Genomic DNA, 21,566 nt, shown 5'->3' with positions numbered 1-21,566 from the left:
AAAGTCTCACCAGTCCTGTATATCGGACCACGGCTCTCTGTGGCATGCCCCTTTGGCCATGCCCTGCAGCATATTTTTAAGGCAATTTCTTAAGCCCCGGATGATGCCACTTCCGCCCTTAGCAATGTCTGATGGATAGCCGGCACTGCTCGGGGATGCTATTGAGGCTGGAGGCAAAAAATATCAGCAGCCGGTACTCCTTGAGGGGGCAACGGTCCCTCACCAACACCCAGTGAGGTAAGTAGTCCTGTAGAGAAGCTTCAGCTGCAGCATCTTTTTAAGGCAATTTCTGAAGCCCCGGATGACATCACTTCCGCCCTTAGCAATGCCTGATGGAAAGCTGGCACTGCTCAGGGACGCTATTGAAGCTGGAGGCAAAAAAATATCAGCAGCCGGTACTCCTTGAGGGGGTCCCTCACCTACACCCAGTGAAGTAGGTAGTCCTCTCGAGTGTGGTTGTATAACTACAAAAAGGCAGAATAAAAGTCCCAATCCCTTTCCCGAAAAGGGTCCATAAATCTTAATACTCCAGATCCACAATGAAAGTAGTTTACATATTTTAGACAGGTACTTTATTGTGTACCTGGGACAATGACGTGTTAAGTGACTTGCCCAGCCACAAAAAGGAGCTGCAGTGGGATTCAAACTCACAACCTCAGGGTGCTGAGGCAGCTGCTGTGACCCCTAGGCCACTCCTCAGAACTACTACATTTAGAAAATGTCAAACTCTATTGCTTCACTGCCAGCCAGACCTCAAGTAGGTAAAGCAATTGAAGGCATAAATATGCTACCCAAATAACAAACATTCTTCCCAAATAACATAAACACCCAACCTAAACAGGTAAGCAGAAAGAGAGCGCGCATGCGCCGAACAGCCAGAAACCTGTAAGGCGTGGCGGTGCTGGCGGGAGCCTCCCTTCTCGCGCCGCCCCCTTACGCTCGGCCGCGTGGAGCGTGGGCGGCGCGTGCGGTTCCAAGATGGCGGCCTCCAGGAGCGTGCGGGTTGGCGGAGCGCTGCGCGGCTTGGCGGCCAAGTCTCCCCTCTTTGCTCGCGCTCAGGTAAGAGGCGGGTGGCCCGCGGGATCCTCTGCCTTTCTCGGGTACGGTTCCTGCGCGCTTTGCGGAAGGAAGCCTCGGTATTCCGCGCCCACCCACCCTTTCTCTGCATGCAGTTGCTCCAGCACTCACTCTTGCAAACTCTTTTTTAGCTCTTGGCACACTATGGTTTTTTGTTTGTTTTTGCAGCACCTTAAAATGGCAAAAAAACCAGCACAAAATTAAATTTGATTATTTAAACATTGACAGCCTCTTGATTATGTGACCTGCATGTCATCTATTCTAGTGTGTGCTTAGGATGGGAATTTTTAAAAAATAAAGTCAAATTCTGGAATCTCTCATGGCACACAGGTTGAGAGACCCTGCTCAACAGTTTTCCTCCTCTGCCCCCCCCCCCCCCCCCAAACTGCTCATTGATACTTCAGCTCCACCAGGCTACTTTGGTTGTAGGGGGTCCACAGATGGGGAACATTTTGCTCCTCTCTGAGTCTTGATCCACTTTGACTCTGACTTTCCACTAGGGGGGTTTAAACACAGAAGCTGGTCTCCTGGAAGTCAGTCACCTTCTGCTCAGGGAGGAGATCTCAGCTTGACCTCTACCTTATGCACTTTCACTTTTGTAATGTACCGGGGCGGTGACTTTAGTGTCACACTGATTCCCGCCCCCCTTCCCCGGCGAATGAAAGAACAAGTCAGTGCCATTGTTCTGACAATGATGAATGAATGCAGTTAGTTTAAAGTGCACTTTTATCTGGTTAGACATTGTGAACTGTTTTGAAAAATTGTGAAATTATGAGATGTTTTAAAGTCCCCTGTTTTATTTGTCATTCATGTATTGGAAACGTAGATATACAGACAACAGGGTTACGGTTTTCCATTCAAACTTGTGTTCCCTACTTATCGCTTCTATAGCGCTGAAAGGCGTACGCAGCGCTGTACATCTTGGCATTTAATAGACGGTCTCTGCTCTGTCGAGCTTACAGTCTAACTTGGATGGACAGACATGACATAGGGTTGGAGATGCAGAACCCAAGGTGAGATAGGAGTTGAAAGAGGTGCGCTTTTAACTTGGACTTGAACACTGCCAGAGACAGAGCCCATCTTAGGGATTTGGGCAGTTTGTTCCAGGCATACAGCGCAGCAAGACAGAAAGGAGGGAGTCTGGAGTTTGCAGTGGAGGAGAAGGGCACAAATAGAGGGACCTACTAGCTGAGGAAAGCTCATTGGAGGAGGGGGGAGATAAATGAAGAGAGATAAAGAGTAGCTGCCGAGTGAATGCATTTGTAGGTCAGTAAGAGGAGTTTGAATTGGTTGCGGAAATGGATGGGGAGCCCATATGAATCTTGAGTACTGTATTAACTTTGTGATGTCAGAGAGTTACAGATGTGCATTATGTCAAATTACATGGATGTAAATTTAAAACACGTAACTATAGTTTATTGTGCATGTTTTCTGTATGACTGGTAAAGAATGCAGCACAATAGTTCTATTATAAATATTTCCACTTTAATAGAGGAAATGGTGGTGGAATTGCATCATTTTATCACATTATTGCTGCAACTATAATAAATACATCTATAATAGAAAGCCTTCAAATTAAATTGATGTGTACAGAATATTCTACCGTGTTTCCCCGAAAATAAGACAATATCTTATGTTAATTTGGGGTAAAAAAAAATGCACTAGGGCTTATTTTGGGGGATGTCTTATTTTTTATGTACAAAGATCATCTCTCCCTTCCTCTCCTCCACCCTAATTCTTCCTCTTTCCTTTCTCCCCTCCCCCCGTGCAGCATCTTTCCTCCTCTCTCACCCATCTTGTGCAGCATCTTTCTATCCTTTCCTCCTGTGCAGCAGAACCCTGCCAACCCTCCCACCGCGAGACTGACATACCTCCTCCGCTCCAAACAGCAGCGGCGGCAGCACTCGGAGCAGGCTGCTTCACGGTTTCCCTGCCGGGGCCTTTTAAATAAACTTGAAACTCTGCTGCATCACTGGTGATATCATGCTTTCTTGAAGTTAGCTTTATCTATTCATACTTTAATCCTTCACTTTTCCAGATGAATCCAGAAAGTGTTTTTAAACAATGTGGTGTTAGTGAAAATCAATAAGCCTTGAGCAGGGGTGTGTATCACTTTTGTATTTTCTCCCATGGTAATTTAAAACAAGACGTAGCAAAAGTGCTTTCTTCTACTTAACACAAATCACAGGTGCGGTTACCATCTGAAAAGGATGTGATGTATAGACCTGACAGTTGTTCAAAAATAACGTGTCCCAAAGAAATACAGATGTAAGGAACAAACTTTTCAGATTAACATAAATCTTCAGTAACACAACTCTTTGTGGTGGACACTAGTTCTCTTATAGGTTCAAGAAAAAGTACCAAAATTTGGGTGCTAAGTAGAGAATGACATGGGGACAAATTTGTCCCCGTCTCCACAGGAACTCAATTTCCCAGCCCCGGCCCTGCGGGTTTTGGCGCTATCCCTGTACCATTCCTCATGTGGCGGCCCTCTGGTCAAAGACCAGCGCCCTGAGACTAGCCCCACCAGCACACGTTCTTGTTCAGCAGGAACTTGTCTAACTTTGTCTTGAATCTCTGGAGGGTGTTTTCCCCTATGACAGACCCCGGAAGAGCGTTCCAGTTTTCTACCACTCTCTGGGTGAAGAAGAACTTCCTTACGTTCGTACGGAATCTATCCCCTTTCAACTTAAGAGAGTGCCCTCTCATTCTCCCTACCTTGGAGAGAGTGAACAACCTGTCTTTATCTACTAAGTCTATTCCCTTCAGTACCTTGAATGTTTCGATCATGTCCACTCTCAATCTCCTGTGCTCGAGGGAGAAGAGACCCAGTTGGCCCAGTTTCTCTAATCTCTTGCTGTACGGCAACTCCTCCATTCCCTTAACCCTCTTAGTTGCTCTTCTCTGGACCCTTTCGATTAGTACCGTGTCTTTCTTCATGTACGGCGACCAGTGCTGGACGCAGTACTCTAGGTGCGGGCGCACCATGGCCCATTACAGCGGCATGATAACCTTTTCCGATCAGTTCTTCTTTATCATTCCTAGCATTCGGTTCGCCCTTTTCGCTGCCGCCACACATTGCGTGGACGGCTTCCTCGACTTGTCGATCAGAACTCCCAAGTCCCTTTCCTGGGAGGTGTCTCCAAGTACCGCCCCGGATGTCCTGTACACTGAGCATCACCCATTAAACAACAACAAAAAAAATCGCTCCTAACACCGTATTTAATACCATGTCATTGGAGCTTTGAGCATTGAGGCCTCAAGGACAGCGGCCCGTGCAACTGCTAATTGGTGCCAATTAATGCTGAGTAACAGCCAGTTATTACGGTAAATTATGCGCGCAACTGACCTTACTCTATGAATTGCACACACAAATTTGCTTGCTATCTTTGGGCACGCAGGTTTACAGTGGAGAATTTTCATACCGAGTGCCAAGTCTCATGCCCACATTAATCAGCTGTTGGAAAATCACTAGCCCTGTGATTGCATAAATTCTTGAACGTAGCAGAAAGAATGTGCTTTAATATAGGGAGTATCAGGAGCTACGGTTTCAGAAGCCTCTATGACCGATGTAGTAATCAAACTGTTCAAACCCTTAACCCATTACAAAGAATGAACTACATTGAAGCTTACTGGGCATTCTTGTTGTCAATGTTCCCTTCTTTCTCAGGTGCTAAATTAGTTCTTGAATTACATTTTCTAATGGCCACATGAAATATGCAGAACACCCTCCCCTTCTGTATTTAGCATTAATTTATAATTTTAATATTGTAGGAAAATTAGGAAGCTAAAATTTTCATGAGACAAGATATTAAAATCATTTTCCCCCTCAAGATATTTCAAATAAAATACATTTTAAAATGGTATCTGCATGAGATTTCATTTCATGTTTTCTGTCAGGAAAGAATAGAAATGAGGGAGACTCATTTACTGTTGGATACTACGAGATCTGCATTGACCATGAAAGACAACTCCTGTAAAACCTGGAAGTTAAAAGAATTATATTCAATAGAAACTCATGAAAGTCAGTTTGGAATGTTGAATTCTGTACCTCGTGGACAGAAGTGCAGATGGTGTTCGTGTACAGAAAGCTACCAGATGAGCTGTGCTTATAATAGTAGCAGTAATTTTTCGGCTGCCTTTCCGAACACTTCAGAAGGTGGCTAGCTGCAGAATTTAGTGATTCAGTAAGTCTCGTTAAAGAATCTGTCATCTCAACAGAGAACCGCTTTTAAGAAGTGACCCACCCCCTTTTCCTCCTGTTTTATCCTTTCCCCTTCCTTTTATTTTTTAATGTAATTAAAATCTCCCTCCCCCCCCCCACTCCCTCTTGTATCCAACTTGTCTAAATTTTGCCCATGTCTTGGCTCCAACCTGCCCTATTTTATTTCTATTTTTTTAAGTTTTATAAATTTTTAATATTGTAAACCGGCCAGATACCCGCGATGGTCGGTATACCAAACTATAAATGAACTTGAAACTCAATGGGTACCTGGCGCAGTGGGAGAAAGTATCCACAGCCACAAGGAGTGGTGGGAGGTGTGGGATTTGATCTTGGATTTCCAAGAGACCCAGGGCTAGAGGCACAGATTGAACTCCGGCATCACCTTGGAAAAACACCAGCTTTTCCGGTGATTTGAAAGTTACTAATCGATGCTCAAATTATATGCACGCTGTAAGTGTTGAGCATTGGCGGTAAAAGGGTGAGGAGTGCGCCTAGCACATGCTCATAAGAGCTGAGCAGTAGGCATGGCTTTTAGTGTACGGCTGTGATCTCCGGAGCTCTGAACTAGGCAACAAAAAGGGCAAACAAAACTCATAAACCTGCACAGTTACAGCTGAAGCCTCTCACTATGGTTGTAGTTTGGAAGAGGTAATTTTATTTTGTTCCTAAACTAAACCAAACCTTAAGTTTGTATACCGCATCATCTCCACAGAAGTAGAGCTCGAAGTTCCATGACAACTTTGTGTGGGTCACACATAAATAACGGCCATATTTTCCACAAGTGCAGATTTTTAAAAATGCAAGCAGATTGCTCCACCGAGAAGTTGATCTCATGTTACCACAGGCTCCAGACCTGCTGGAAAATGTTGACTACTAAAAGGAAGGCATTCCTCTCTGTGTGTTACATGAAATGCTCATTTTAATACTAATGAGCTCATTGTAATGCATTTGCATAGGATTATCAGTAGCTGCTACAATGAATGGTCAAAGGTACGGAGAACCCATTTGCGCATTGGAAGCTGAAATAAGTTGTGCACTAGACTGGCTATAGCCAGTCTAAATTAAACCTTACTGGCGTGGTAAGCACTGAGCATCGGAGCTCCAGTCTGGCCACTGTCACAAGCAGAATGCTAGGCTCTATGGATCATTGGTCTGACCCAGTATGGTGCTTAGTTATTTTGGGGCCCTTTTGCTGAGGTGGGTTAAGAATTGGGCTTAGTGCATGCTAGTGTTGAACTTTCCCTAGAAGGCCCCTAAAATAGGACTTTTTGGGGGGCAGGATCCATACAAATTTTTCTGTTTAGTGTGTGAGACCTGCCACAAAAATTAATGCAGGAGCACTTACGAGCGTGCAGACTGGCAGCCCCCTCTCTCCTGCCAGCCATGCATCTCCCTCCCTCCCTTTCCCTTCTCTTTGTGGCGATTTCTATAAGGCTATGCATAGTATTGCAGCCAGAGCCTTGAAATCGCATGTGGCTGCTGGGAAAGTCTCCTCTGATGCAACTTCCTGTTTCCTTTTGCATCGGGAGGAGACACTTCCAGCAGCCAACGCAACGCGACTTCAAGGCTCCGGCTGCAATACAACGGATAGCCTTATAGAAATCGCCACAAGAAGGTAAAGGGAAGAGAGGGAGGGAGATGCACGGCTGGGAGGGAGCTGCTGGACCGCGTGATGGGGGGTGGGGGGATGGAGAGAACAAGACGCTGAAGCAGCCTAAAGGGAACTGGGGAAGAAAACGCTGGGAAATGGGGAAGAGAGAGTGAGAAGACGCTGGGAAATAGGGATGAGAGAGTGGGAGAAGACGCTGGGAAATAGGGAAGAGAGAGTGGGAGAAGACGCTGGGAAATGGGGAAGAGAGAGTGAGAAGACGCTGGGAAATAGGGAAGAGAGAGTGGGAGAAGATGCTGGGAAATGGGGAAGAGAGAGTGGGAGAAGACGCTGGGAAATAGGGAAGAGAGAGTGGGAGAAGACGCTGGGAAATGGGGAAGAGAGAGTGGGAGAAGACGCTGGGAAATGGGGAAGAGAGAGTGGGAGAAGACCCTGGGAAATAGGGACGAGAGAGTGGGGAGAAGACACTGGAAGGGAAGAAGACAGATGCCAGACTATAGGGGAGCGGAGGGAAGAAGATGGGTGCCAGACCAATGGGGGGGTGAAGGGAGAGGCACTGTAACAGAGCAAATGGAAGACGCAGAGAGAAGACAGACAGTGAATGGAAGGAATTGAATGAGAAGATGAGGGAAGCAGAAACCAGACAACAAAGGTAGAAAAAAAAATTTCTATTTATTTATTTTGCTTTAGGATAAAGTACTAATTGTGTTGATAAAAATTTATAAACAAAGCCCTTCCAGATGAACATCTTTCTCTAGTTCAGCAGCCATAACTTTGATTTATAAGGAAGGCATAAGCTAAATATTGCAGTACTGAGGCTTGTATGGATGATGCGAGGACGGGGTGGTGAAGGGGATGGTGGTCCGGGGACGGGGCAGTGACGGGGATCGAAGTTTTCCCTGTGCCATTCTCTACTGAGAACTTTTCAGCACCCTTATTCTCTTGCACAGGATGCTATCTTAAGCCTGCAGCATTTTGGAGCGCTTAATATAGAGAAATGTGGCCAGAAAGAAATTGTGAACTGATGTTTAATGTCTGCTGTTCTTTTCAGGCCCACATTACATATGTAGTAGATTTATAGCTGCCGGAACTTTTAATAGATAATTTTATTAACATTTCTCTAGAAGTGATATCTTAACTACGGTAAGTATACTGCGCAGCTAACTGAAGAGAATACATGTATACATGCATCACAATAAAACTCTTTATTAAAAATAACATTAAGTAAGGCGTGGATCTTCCAAATCGAGCAGCTTTGCTCATACTCAAGTACCTAATTTGCAAACCTTATTAAATAGTAAAATATTAAATATTTAAAAATGCAATAAACTATTCCTTCTGTGAGTCACGAAGGCAACAAAATGGCCATCAGCGATGAGACATTGGTCCTGATATATCAACAGATTTTTCCTGCTCTCTTCCTGTGGGGAAAAATTATTTTGACATATCAGACGACTTGTACTTTGGGGGGGGGGGAGGAGGAGGAACATACAGCACATTTGTTCAAAGTTGTGAAGGACTCTTCTTGACACAGCCCAACAACACCTAAGCAAATGAAAGAAAATGCTGGTCATACAACTTTCAGCCGCATTCGACCTAGTAGATCACACCATCCTATTAAAAATACGGGAAGCAATAGGAATCGAGGGCAGGGTTCACGCACGGTTCCCAAGAATTCCTGCAAGCTAGGAACTCTAAAGTCAAACCAAACAAAGAAATATCTCGATCCTGTTCCAACCCCTGGGGTGTCACCCAAGGATCACCATTATCTCCTATGCTTTTTAACCTCTACGTCGCCTCCCTTAGTACCTGCTTGGACAAATTAGGGATAACTTCTTACAGCTACGCAGATGACTACCATCCTCCTTCCTTTTGACCAATCAACTACCACCGCAACAGGAAAACTGCATAAGACAACAGAAGCAGTTGAAAAAAATGGATGACAGACCACGGACACGGACAAAGCAAAGTTCCTATTGCTTGAAAAGGACAAAGCTCCATCCATAACAGACAGAGAAATAAAATCCACCATATACCCCCATACAACCCACCCTAAAACTTCTCGGGGTAATGATAGACAGATACTACACCATACAACTGCAAATCGACGAAACAATCCAGAATTGTACACAATATTCTAAATGAGGTCTCATCCTTTTTCCTATTGGTCATTCCTCTCCCTATGCACGCTAGTATCCTTCTGGCTTTCACATACAATCACATCCAAGTCCTACTCCTCTTTCATGTACAAACCCCCCTCTCTTACAAAGGTGCACTAAGCAGATTTAGCATTCACTAAAGCTACATGCGTGTTAAACGCTGACGCGTCCATAGGCTAACCTGCAAGTGTTAACATTTATATTTAACGCGCGCTAAAACGCTTAGCACATCTTAGTGAAAGGAGCCCAAAATTTCTTCACACCCTAAACTGTACCATTTTCCTGGGTTTTTGTACAGTATAAAAATCAATTTTAAGGTCATAAACCTTATGCATATTGACCTGATTGCTAGAGTGTGGAAGTCTGTAATGCAGTGTATTCTGGTTTCGTAATTTTCATAAGTACTGTATAATTTTGCTTTTCCTGTTTTGATATGATTAAAAATATTGCACATCAAAACAGTTAGATCTTAGCTAGAAAGCAGTTTTCTGGAGCTAAAATGTGCTATCTTATTTCTCTGAATCCAGTCCTTCTTTTTTTTGCAAAACATTGATCAGGTTTTTCTTAATTTTTGAAAGCTTTGTACACAGAGAAAAATAAAATTTCCAAGATTTCAAAAGGTGAACAAATGCAGCTACAATCAAATAAAGAAACTAAACCTTAATTCGTCTTTTTTTCCCCCCCCCCTTTATTGTGAGCAAAAGCTCTTTCCGGGAACATTCATTTCGAACAGCTACCTGGAGATCTTCCCTGCTCCGAGCATGCTTCCAGAGTGAATGACTCGCTGTATATCATGCCATGCGCTAATAAAAATTATTGGTCTATGATAGTTCTGCACCGTGGGGCTTTATTGTAGGACTAGTTAACTTGCAGGGCTTGTCTGAGATTAGAAGACCCAGCTTGTTCATTAATGGTAAACTTTGACTTATGAAATGCTTACCTTTATTCTGGGAGATAATGGGAAAACAATCAACTTTTGTTATGCTTTGTTTTAAATAAAACCTGACTTTGGTTCAGTTAAATAGAGTATTGCAAAGTCATATGCCGAGTAAATATAATCTCTACTGTTAGGTTAAGGATAAGTAGCTGCTACATTTGACTTATTCTGTAGGAGTGAATTCAGGTATTGAAAGCCTTTGGTTTATTCTTGTAAGGGTTTGTTGTTTTTTTTAAGTACTAAGAGGTCCTTTTACAAAGCTGTGGTATAACATGGCATTATGCTGGATTTTCCCCACGCACTAAGGTGAAAGCAGTTAGCAGGGTTTAAAAATTTTTGGATAATTTCCTAAAAGAAAAATCCTTAATTCGTTATTAAGATGGAGTTGGGGAAAATTCACTGCTTATTTTTAGGATAAGCAGCATTAACTCTGATTTACTCTTTTGGAATCTTACCAGGTACTTGTGACCTGGATTGGCCATTGTTGGAAACTGGATACTGGGCTTGATGGACCTTTGATCTGTCCCAGTATGGCAACTCATAGGGCTAGATTTACTAAGCAAACCGATTGTGTACCGATCGGTTTGCGAGCCCTTTACCACTCGATTTCCCTCCGACCCGATTCACTAACCTCACTCCGCATCCGATCCTTGCATGCAAATGAGGGTAAACGGCATGCAAAGTAGGAAGGGCCTTGATTCACTAAACAATTTAAGGCACACTGACTGGGCTGGCCGATCTAAAACCAAGCGACTGCTGAGGACCAGTTGCTCACTGAAATCCCAGCCCTGAAAAAACTGCTCTCTGCCACCCTGCCTGCCTGTGTGTTCAAGCATCAAGCGCACTGTCTCTCCGTCCGCCTCGTTCTCTACGGAACACCCAGTGCTGCGGCTTCTCAATTCTTCCTCCTGCTTTGTGTGCAAACGCAGTTACGAGGAAAAAAAAAAGCAGTGTTGAGGCAGTACAAGCTCCCAGCCCGGCCATCGTTGGCCGTTTCACCTCTCCGGGACTGAGCTTCCCATTAGCAGCTTGAAAAATGGAAGTTTGAGTCTAAAGAAAGAAGCAGGCAGCATCGAGGTCAGCACAGGGAAGGAGGAGGAGAAAATTACACTTTTAACCAAAACGCCATCCTCTTCCAAGTCATTGGGCTCTCTCCTGCTCTCTCACACTGAGAGGAGAGAAACCAACTCTGCTCAACTTGGAAAATGGCCAGGCTTTCAAATCCTCGGTAAAGAGAGTTGTTTCAGTATTTGAAATTCACACAGTTAATAATACAGCAATGCTGTATCTGTTGCTTACAACAGCTGAACCAAAGAGAGATAAAAGTGCCGCCTGGACACGTCGCAGTGCAGCCCTGCTTTCCCAAGGGTTAAAACACCAGAGGCAAGAAGGGGAAGGAAGGAAGAGGTGAAGGCGCATAACGCCGGGCCGCTTAGGCAGGTTCCCTGAACTTCTTATGCTTCGGGAGTGATAGGCTGACACACAGGGTGAGAGGAGTGAAAGCTAGAAGAGGAAGGCGCTTGTGTTGCGATCGCTCAACAATGATCCGTGGGCGTGCTTCCGACCAGATCATTTGAATGCAGGAACTGTTGCGAATCAGTCGCCCAGCAAGACTCAGCCACGGATTGCATGCGGATCGCCCCCAAAAATGAGGCTAGTGAATCTAGGCCTTAGTCTTAAAGACCATTTTTACAGCAGCAGTAAAGTGGCTGATTTTCCCAATTTTTGTATTAATGGCTACGTGCTAATATTGCCATTAGCACATGCCCATTGCAAAGAATTACCATGCGAGCACTTACTCTCGCCCATTTTGTTGGCAGTAAGACTCATGCGATAATCCAGCGCTAACCAGGTAGTGTGCAGTAATGCGGATGCTCTGATTAGCACAGGAATGCTTACTCTCTGCCCCCCCAGACAGGCGTCCAACAAAAAAATAAATATATATACCATGTTTTCCCGAAAATAAGACCTACCCTGAAAATAAGCCCTAGCATGATTTTTAAAGATGCTCCTAATATAAACCCTACCCCAAGCCCTAGTTAAGATCAACCCCCAAAGTCACCTCGACACTAGTGCTGCCTGATTTTCCAATCCCTTCCTCTCTTCCACCCCAATTCTTCCTCTTTCCCCTCCCCATGTGCAGCATTTTTCCTTGCCTCTCACCCATCCCCTTGTGCAGCAGCTCCAAGGCCTCCAAAAACAGTGGCAGCACTCTGAACGGGCTGCTTCGGATCCTTCCCTGCTGGGGCCGGGCCTTCCCTCTCTAGCGTCTTTCTATCCCTCCCTCCCATCCCTCTGTGCAGCGGAACCCCACCGACCCTCCCACTGTGAGCTTGACATGCCTCCACTCCGAAGCCTCCAATACAGCGGCGACAGCAGCGCTCTGAACGGGCTGCTTCGGGGGCCTTCCCTCTGCCGCATCACTGACAAGACAGACAAACCTGAACAGCCGCATTATGTTTCCATCCTCTTTCTATTTAGACATCCCTTGTGTCTATCCCATGCATTTTTGAATTTGCTCACTGGTTTTGACTCTACCACCTTTCCTGGAATGGCGTTCCAGGCATCCACTACTCTTTCTGTGAAAATGTATTTCCCCACATTACTCCTAAGTCTACCTCCATGCAACCTCTATTCATGTCTTCTAGGTCTGAAAACCTATTTATCCTCCCCTCTCTCCCTTTCCCCTTCCTCCCTTCCTCTACTTTCCCTGTTTCTCTCCACTCTTGCCTCTCTTTACAGTCACCTTGAGCCTGTGTAGGTATGAGGGACGCACAAATAGAAGATTAGATTAGATTCTACCACCCGTATGTCTCTGGAAAAGGTTTATCTGAATGTTAATATCTTTCAAGTATTAAACTGTCTATCATATCACCTCTCTTTCCTTTTCTCTAGCTTATACATGTTCAAGTTCTCCAGTCTTTTCTCATACATCTTATGACAAAAACCCTGTACTATTTTATTTTACTTCCTCTGAACCGCCTCGGGTCTTTTTACATCCTTGAAGAGACTTCTACAGGGGCATTAACACTTCCTTTCTTCTGATTGCTTTGCCTCTCTAAGCATTCTTTGGGCATCATCCACTATCTGGTCACGTTATTTTGCTGGCCTGAGATCTCAGCCACTATTACTCCAAGAACCGAAAGAACAATTGTCTGCAGGACTATTTTAAACAAATGGGCTGGCAAATAAGGCCCAAGTCCATTTACCAGACGAAATTGAGCTAGTGATCCTTGATTGGAAAATAAGCTAAGTCAGTGTGGTGTCTTGACCCCTTGCATGGAAATAAATTAGTTTAGATCTAATTCTCAGAACGTTAAGGGGTTAGTAACACTTTAATCATAGAGATATAAGCTTTGAACTCCCCCTTTCCTCTCATCCCACTGAGTGCTGAATTGGTAAAGAACAGCCCGAAAAGTACTTGTTTGCTGCTTCCCTAATGACAGATACTGTTAACTCATGGATAAAACGATACGATAATATGTAAATATGATGTTGCTGATTGATTCTAAGACTTTATCAGCATCTTTCTCCTCTTTTTGGTTTTAAATCGTCATCTACCATAGGCACGATTAGCTGTGAGATTGGGCCCAAAAGCTAATCTTATTTGCCCTAGGTAAGTGGATATCTAATTTGTTTCACCTAGTGTTGACTGAATATCAGGCAACAGGCATCGAAGTGCGTGGGGAATAAAAAACTCATTTGAAGTTCTAGGATTAAAGTGACCACGTCAAAATGTCAGAGAGCTGTGAATTAAATAGGCTTCACACAAAGCAGTTCTGCAGCCCTGTAGGTTGTCAAAATGAAACACGATTTATTCACTTTATATTTTAAAAAAAACTTCTGAAATTTTAGTATGTATTTAGGTCATTAGAATGAATCAAGCAAGTTACTTGTAAATTGAGGGCAACCGGCACTTGAAGGTTCCTGATGATTGTGATTTTCTTTTCATTTGGAAATTATTTAGTAAACCATTAGATTAAGCGGATCTTTTCATTTTGTTTATGTACAGCGATCTGGTTCATAGACAGTGGAGCGCCGACAATTCGGCGCAAGACAGAAGCACGCGGGGGAAAAAGTAATTTTTAAAGAGCTCCGACGAGGGGTTAGTGTTCGCGCTGCTGTTGGAGGAGGGTTCGGGGGGGGGGGGGGTTGGAAACCTCCATTTTAGCGAAAACGGAACTTTTTCTGATTTTTTTCGGGAAAAGTTCCATTTTCTCTATAACGTGGGGGGTTTCACCCCCCACACCCCCCGCAACGGCAGCACGAACACTAACCAATAAAGTGGGGGGGGTTGCCACCCCAACCCCCCCCGTCGGAGCTCTTTAAAAATTACATTTTTCCCCCGCGCGCTTCTGTCTTCCGCCGAATTGTCGGCGCGCGATTATACCGTCACACAATGATCTAGGTCTGATGAAACTGTGGGCTCCTTTTACGAAGCCACGGTAGCTGTGTAACGCGCGTAATAGCGCAGGCGGTAGTTTTTCAGCTAGCGCGCGATTAAAAGTCGCTCACGCGGCTTCGTCGAAGGAGCCCTGTGTGTTCAATATGCACATTTCACCAACGATATTGATCGCATGAAAAGCTTGTTCTGCTCACTTGTGGGTCCTCAGTAGTGAGAACTGGTTCTAGTTTAAAACACTGACAAAAAGAAAAAATACCCACTGTATAAGCTCTTATTACCAGCACTGCTTTATCTCTTATTTTTCAGTTTCTTAAATATAATCATTCAGCAGTAGGAAAAGCCTCAGCGTCATTCAAAAGAATTTCAGAGTGATGTATTGACTGCATTCAAAACGTTCCACTCTTTCAATCATCGGCATAAAAAACGCCCCCCTTTTTTTCCTCTTTAGAAAGTTCAGTGTTCAACAGTGCGGAAATAAAAAAAAAAAATCAGTCAGAATAAAACACATCCATTTCTTCCCAATGCTTTTCTAATCGATAGAAGATCTTATCTGAGCAGTCAAAACGTCAATCCAATGCACAGCGTGTCGCGGAACTTAAAAATCGCTGCATCGGGGAACGCTCTTCAAGCTGCTGCTTTCTGTATTGAACCATCAGAAAATAACACACAGCAATATCAAAAAAAAAAAATGTAAAGCTATAAACAATGAAGCAGAAAAATAAACTTTTACTGGTATTTCCTCACATGCCGATGACTGAAAGGGTGGAACATTTTGAATGCAGTCAATGTATCGCATTAAAGTTCCTTTGAATGACTCTGAATGATTAAGAATTGAAAAATAGAGAGACAGCTGTGGTGTTGATAACATTTTATACAGTGGGCATTTTTTTCTTGTTGTGATTGTATTATTTTCACTGTTCCCATTAATTGTATAGTCTCTAGATTCAAACATGCCGTCAAATAGCGAATCAGATGGCACTTGTTTGATTTATGCAGTGAGAAAACATAAGAGCCGTCAGGGTCGACCGAGCCCCAGTCTACGTCACAGGTTTGTGGCAGAATCCCCAAAAGGTTCAACATTTCATGCTGTTTAACCTCTGGAGATAAGCAGTGGGTTTTTTCAAGATCTACCTTAATGGTTTATGGACTTTTCCTCCAGGGATTTGCCTAAACCTTTTTTAAACCCAGTTATAAACTGCTTTAACTACTTGCTCTGACAATGGGTTTTAGTGTCTAACTGTAAGTGGGATGAAAAAATATTTGCTACTGTTTTTGTTTTACGTGTAATATTTTGCAATTTCATGGAGTATCCCCTGGTCTGTGTACTTTTTCAAAAAGTAAATAATTGATTAGTATTAACTTGTTCCACTCCATTCAGGATTTTATAGATCTCGTATCGTATCTCTCCTCAGTTTTCTTATCCAAGCTAGAACTCTAAGGCCCAGATTCTGCAAAATTTTAATGCCACTGCTAAACTGTTTTCCGATAGTTTAGCCTGCACGCATTTTAGCAGCGGATTATCAAAACACCTTACCTCTGTTTTTAACGAGGTTTCTAGCAGTCCCAGACACTGACATGCAAATGGGCACTTCAACAGTAAAATGAACACTCCGGTGGATTCTTTAAAAGCCATTCTCTAAGAGCAGCGTCGGCTTTTGGCGACAAAAATCAGCAACTGGTCCAGGGGTGCCGGTACGGTGACAGTGCTGTTTAAAACCCCGGTGTGGCATGTCGTTTTGAGAAGCCTCCCCCCAACAGTGGGAGATATACCCACTGTCTCCCACTGCCAAACAAACCCCTCCCCCCCACTGCAGCGGGAGAGATTCTCACTCTCTCCCACTGCCAAGCGAACCCCCCACCCAGCAGCAGGAGAGATGACCATTCTCTCCTGCTGCATCACAACACCCTCCTCTCCCCCATATCTTTAATTAGATGGCTGACTGGAGTAATGCCGACTCCTCTGGCCTGCCTCTTCCAAAATGCCTTCCCTTCCCCTGTGCCTATGGCCTAGGACTGTTTAAGGCCCCTCCCATAGGTGGGATGCACCGGGAAAGGGCCTAAGACTCTGATTGGGCTGGACGCCTAAGGCCCCACCCTATGGGACATCCAGGCCAATCAGAGCCTTAAGCCCCTTCCCAGTGCATCCCTTTCTTATGGATGATACAAGTTTGTGTGCAGTTTTGGAGACCCTACCTTCAAAAAGATATAAATAGGATAGAGTTGGTCCAGAGGTCTGCTACAGAATTGGTTCATGGTCTGTCATAAATTGTATGGGGACAGACTTAGGGACCTTAATATTTATACTCTGGAAGAAAGACGGGAGAGAGGGGATATGATAGACGTTTAAGTATCTCCGTGGCATTAATGTACTGGAGGTCTTTCTTTTTCGAATGAAGGAAGACTCCGGAAGGAGAGGGCATAGGATGAAGTTAAGAGGTGATAGGAGTAGCGCAAGAAAATACTTCTTTACAGAAAGGGTGGTAGATGCTTGGAATAGTCTCCCGATGGAGGTGGTGGAAATGAAGACTGTATCTGAATTCAAGATAGCATGGAACAGGCATGTGGGAACTCTTAGGGGAGAAAAAGAGAGAGCGCAGATGTTGTGAATGGGCAGACTGGATGGGCCATTTGGCCTTTATCTCCCCCCCGTCTCTATAACCATAAAGCGTGTATGACCTCACAATGCAAGAGCCTTAGCTTATAACAATAATGCTCTTATGACCTAACAATGCAAGTATAAATAGCCTTAGCCTATAGGGAGAGAAGATAGCGGATGTTATAGATGGACAGACTCGATGGGCCATTTGGCCTTTATCTGCCATCATGTTTCTATAAACGTTTTGACAAGTAGTTCATGGTTTTCTCTTGTTCATATAGGGTGTTCAAGTGACACACAAACGATGGCTGAACCTGCAGGAATACCAGAGCAAAAAACTGATGGCAGACAATGGGGTGACGGTTCAGAGGTTCTTTGTGGCTGAGACTGCGAAAGATGCTCTGGAGGCTGCTAAAAAATTAAGTAAGTGGACTGATGGTCAGTAAAATCCGCTTGATTTGCCTGGCAGCACAGCCATTTTTCCTCTCCTATAGAATAATGCCTTTGTTGACATCAATATTTAATGCTAGTATGTGGAATCGGACCCGTTAGGCACATAGCACATTTCCTTCATAAAATAGTTAACAAGCTGCCATTTGTTAGTTATGCACTTTTTATATTTTTTATTTTGTTTTTTTGCAGTTGATTTTTTTCATGCCTTCATATTTCCAATTCTTTAAACATTGCCAGTTTATTTATTTATTGAAATTTTAACATAATTCACAAGAATACTCCTCTCGTTCAAGTAAAACAGAAAAGAAATAAACAAAAATCAACCAGCATAAACTTCTACTTAGGAAAATAGTCAATCTTTCTTAGACCACTAACCCAAAGGGAGGGGGTGGAGAACTGAATAAATTGAAGAGATACAAATTAGAGAATGACACGGTGACAAAATTCATCACCGTTCCCATCCCACGGATAACCGCGGGAAACCATCTTCATGTCATTCATTAAGGAGAGAGGGAAGAATCAGAGTACGAATGGCTACAACCACTGACCCACAAGCTTTGCTTTGAAGAATGCTGGTGCAGAAGGACTGAGGTCGAGATAGACACTAAAGAAGGTATCCAGAGCAGATATTGTGATGTCATAATGCCTCAATCCACCAGTGCCTAAGAGCCAATCACATCAGTGATGTCACAATGGCTTCATTATCCTTGGCTCACATAAGAATCAGAGTATGAATGGCCACAACCACTGACCCTCAAGCTTTGCTTTGAAGAATGCTAGTGTAGAAGGACAGAGGATGAAATAGACATAAGAAAATGACATGGGGGACGGGAACGGTGATGAATTTTGTCACCGTGTCATTCTCTAAAGCATAAGAAACTAGCAAAAAAGGCTTAACAGCTTTAACCACTCTTATTCTTCCTGCTCTTAAACATTCCCAGTAGCCAGACCCTTCAAATCTAGAAAAGCACGTAACTGATCTGCTGTATAGAAGACATATTTAACACCTTGGTATTATAATCAAACATTTGCACGGATATGCTAATAAGAATGTCGCTCCAAGGGTTGAAGTCTCTATTCTCGCGGCAAGGAATAATTTTCTTCGTTCCTGCGTTGCTCTCGTGACGTCGGGGAAATATCCATACTTTTCTTTCCTTGAAACAATAATTGAGGATTTTCTAAAATACAATCGCATTTCTTGGGCGCCTCCAAAACAGGTTCCGCTCAGCTCGATTCATTAAACAGCACCCAATTTGACTTGCATCGTGCTGAATAGTGCCTAATTTTTGGGCGCTTCTTATAGAATCTGCCCTATAATCTTTATTATGATATGTAACTAAGCATTTGCACGGAAACTTTAAAAAAGAAAGTAGCACCGAGATCTTACACCTTAAGACTTCAAAGCCAGAAAGGCTTTCTGTCTACGCTGGGTGGCTGTTGCCACATCGTGTATACTTAATTATTTAAGTTATATAGGGGTCTTTTTATTAAAGTGTGCTAATCAATTTAGCATGTGCTAAGGCAGGGGTGCCCACACTGTTTTGGGCTTGCGAGCTACTTTTAAAATGATCAAGTCAAAACGATCTACCAACAATAAAATTTTTAAAACCACAAAGCACACTGTATGCAGAGAAAATGTGAATCATCATTTGTATTTGGGGTATCTTTTCAGAGGTAAAGGCAGATGACTTTAAAATATGCAATGTCACCTCAGTAGCAACTATACAAAAATAGACAAATATACCCCACTCCCCTTTTACTAAACCAGGATAGCGGTTTTTAGTGCAGGGAGCTGCGCTTCTCCTGACGCTCATAGGCTTCCTGCGCTAAAAACTGCTATTGCGGTTTAGTAAAAAGGGGCCATAGTGCAAAATATAGACAGCAGATATAAATACTCAAAACGGACACATTTTGATCGCTAAATTGAAAATAAAAATCATTTTTCCTACCTTTGTTGTCTGGTGATTTCATCAGTCTCCGTTTGTACTTCCTTATTCTGACTGTAAATCCAATATTTCTTTCTTTCTGTCTTTCTGCTCCCCCCATTTTCTTTCTCTCTCCCCCTGCCCCCCCAAGCCAGCGCGCCGATTTCTCCCTGCTTCCCCGAGCCAGGCCTGGCGCTTACAAGCGCCGGCCCCACAAGCCTTCACCTCCAACGTTGGAGAGGAAGCTCCAGGCCAGCCAGGCAGCGGTTGGCTGGCCCAGAACTTCCTCTCCGACGTTAGAATTGACATCGGAGGTGAAGGCTTGTGGGTCCGGCGCTTGAACTTGTCTGGCCTGGCTCGGGGAGGCAGGAAGAGCAAGATCGCAAAGGCAACGCGATCGACTCGTGTCGCCTTTGCGATCTACTGGTCGATCGCGATCGACCATTTGGGCACCTCTGTGCTAAGGCATCCATTACATTCTATGCGTGCCTTAGTATTTATAAATCATTTAGCGCATTACCCCATAATGATTTCCTGAACTTTAGATAGAACTTCATTTCTTTTCTGTACAAGTTTTTGCTTGGGAAAAAATTGAAAACTTAATAAAGATAAAATAATAATAATAAAAAAAAAAAATCAAATCATGGACAGCCCTGGCACGAGGCATCATCGGTGAGTGCTTTCAGCCACCTTGGGCACAACTCATTACCGTTTGTGAGACTTGCACTAATAAAACGTAGGAGGAAAAATATGTTTTAACTAGTTGCAAACCGTAATTTGCACTGATGCATTATATTGGCTTGTCAGTGGGGATTTCTTAGAACTTGTTTTTAAAAATGACTCATATTTTTCTTTGTTATGAAGCAATTATATGTTATGCCCTGTGGAACACGTGTAAAGACTTTTTTTAAAGTGATGTATCTAATAAAACACCACTTTGCTGCTCAGGGTCTCCTCATAATAATATTTTTATTGATTTATCAGTAAGGTTTGTATATATTTTAATTTGTAAAGAGTGCACTGCTGTACGGTGTCCCTGTCCCCTCTCTTTATGTAGTGCATTGCACTTTTAGTCCACGCTAAAGGTAATAGAAATAAAATAAAACAAAGGAAAGGAAAATAAGGTGATAATATTTAAGAGAGGAGAAGAATCTGGATAAATTCAAGAGCCAACTTAAGAGCTTTCTTTTTAAAGATGCTTTCAATATTTAATTGAAACGCTAATTGCTCTTTCTGTCTGCTCTCTATTTTACCTTTTTAAGTATTTTATTTCCAATACTTTTATGTTTTTCCCATTCCTTTTGCATTTTACCTTAATTGTTCTCTCTTTCCTATCATAAATTGTATTTCTTTCCCTTCTACCCCATTGTCTCCTTGTAATAGTTTTAATTACCTTGTTTTAATTTGTCAGTTTTTAATGATGTTTATATTGTTGTTTTTGTTTACCTTATATTTTTTGTATATTTTAAAAATTTATGTTATTATTTGTACATCGCTTAGTAATTGTGATAGGCGATTAATCAAATAATTAATAAACTTGAAACTTATTAGATTAATTTAATATATTTGTTACACGCTTTCAAAGCCAGAACATCCTTCCCTGACCTGAGGAAGCAAATTTTGCCTTTGAAAAGTTTGTCAAAAGATAGGTTAAAGTATCAGCGAAGAGCCTCTTCTATCAAACTGCGCTACCAGTTTGTAGCATGGTGAGCCGCGCTAAGTGACCTACGCTGCTCCCGACGCAGTTTGATCAGAAGAGGCCCTAAATGATTTCATTTTTTTTTTTTTTCCCTTAAAATCATCAGTACATCCACACTGGGTCAGAGCAAAGCTCCATCAAACTGGACGTCCTGTCTCTGGCAGTGGCCAATCTAGGTCACAAATAATAATAGTAATAGCTTTATTTATATCCCGTCGTACCTTTTCAGTTCAAGACGGTGTACAAGCGTTTAATCAAAAACTGAAATAAACTTGAAACTTGGAAGACTGGATACATTTTTGGGGATCCTGATGGGAACACTACTGTTCACATTCCCTTCTCCCAAAGGATGCAAATTCAAAAGATTCCTTAACAGGACACTCTCCTTTCAAGCAGGGATATAGAACAGCACCTTAAGCCAATGGTTCCCAACCCTGTCCTGGAGGAACACCAGGCCAATTGGGTTTTCAGGCTAGCCCTA

At 43.1% G+C, this 21,566-nt stretch overlaps 1 protein-coding gene across 1 annotated transcript in view; it reads left to right on the top strand.

The window, feature by feature from the left end:
* The first annotated feature begins 918 nt into the window (after window positions 1-918).
* The window catches only part of SUCLG2 (succinate-CoA ligase GDP-forming subunit beta), a 185,600-nt gene continuing 164,952 nt past the window's right edge, over window positions 919-21,566 (top strand). The window contains exons 1-2 of the mRNA XM_033926731.1: window positions 919-1,059; window positions 17,290-17,431. Of these exons, the coding sequence (XP_033782622.1) occupies window positions 979-1,059; window positions 17,290-17,431 (223 nt within the window). The 5' untranslated portion in view covers window positions 919-978. The remainder of the gene's footprint in view (window positions 1,060-17,289; window positions 17,432-21,566) is intronic.

This window comes from Geotrypetes seraphini, chromosome 17 (genome assembly GCF_902459505.1).
Source record: "Geotrypetes seraphini chromosome 17, aGeoSer1.1, whole genome shotgun sequence".
NCBI lineage: Eukaryota > Metazoa > Chordata > Amphibia > Gymnophiona > Dermophiidae > Geotrypetes > Geotrypetes seraphini.
This window is presented reverse-complemented; position numbering and strand designations above follow the sequence as displayed.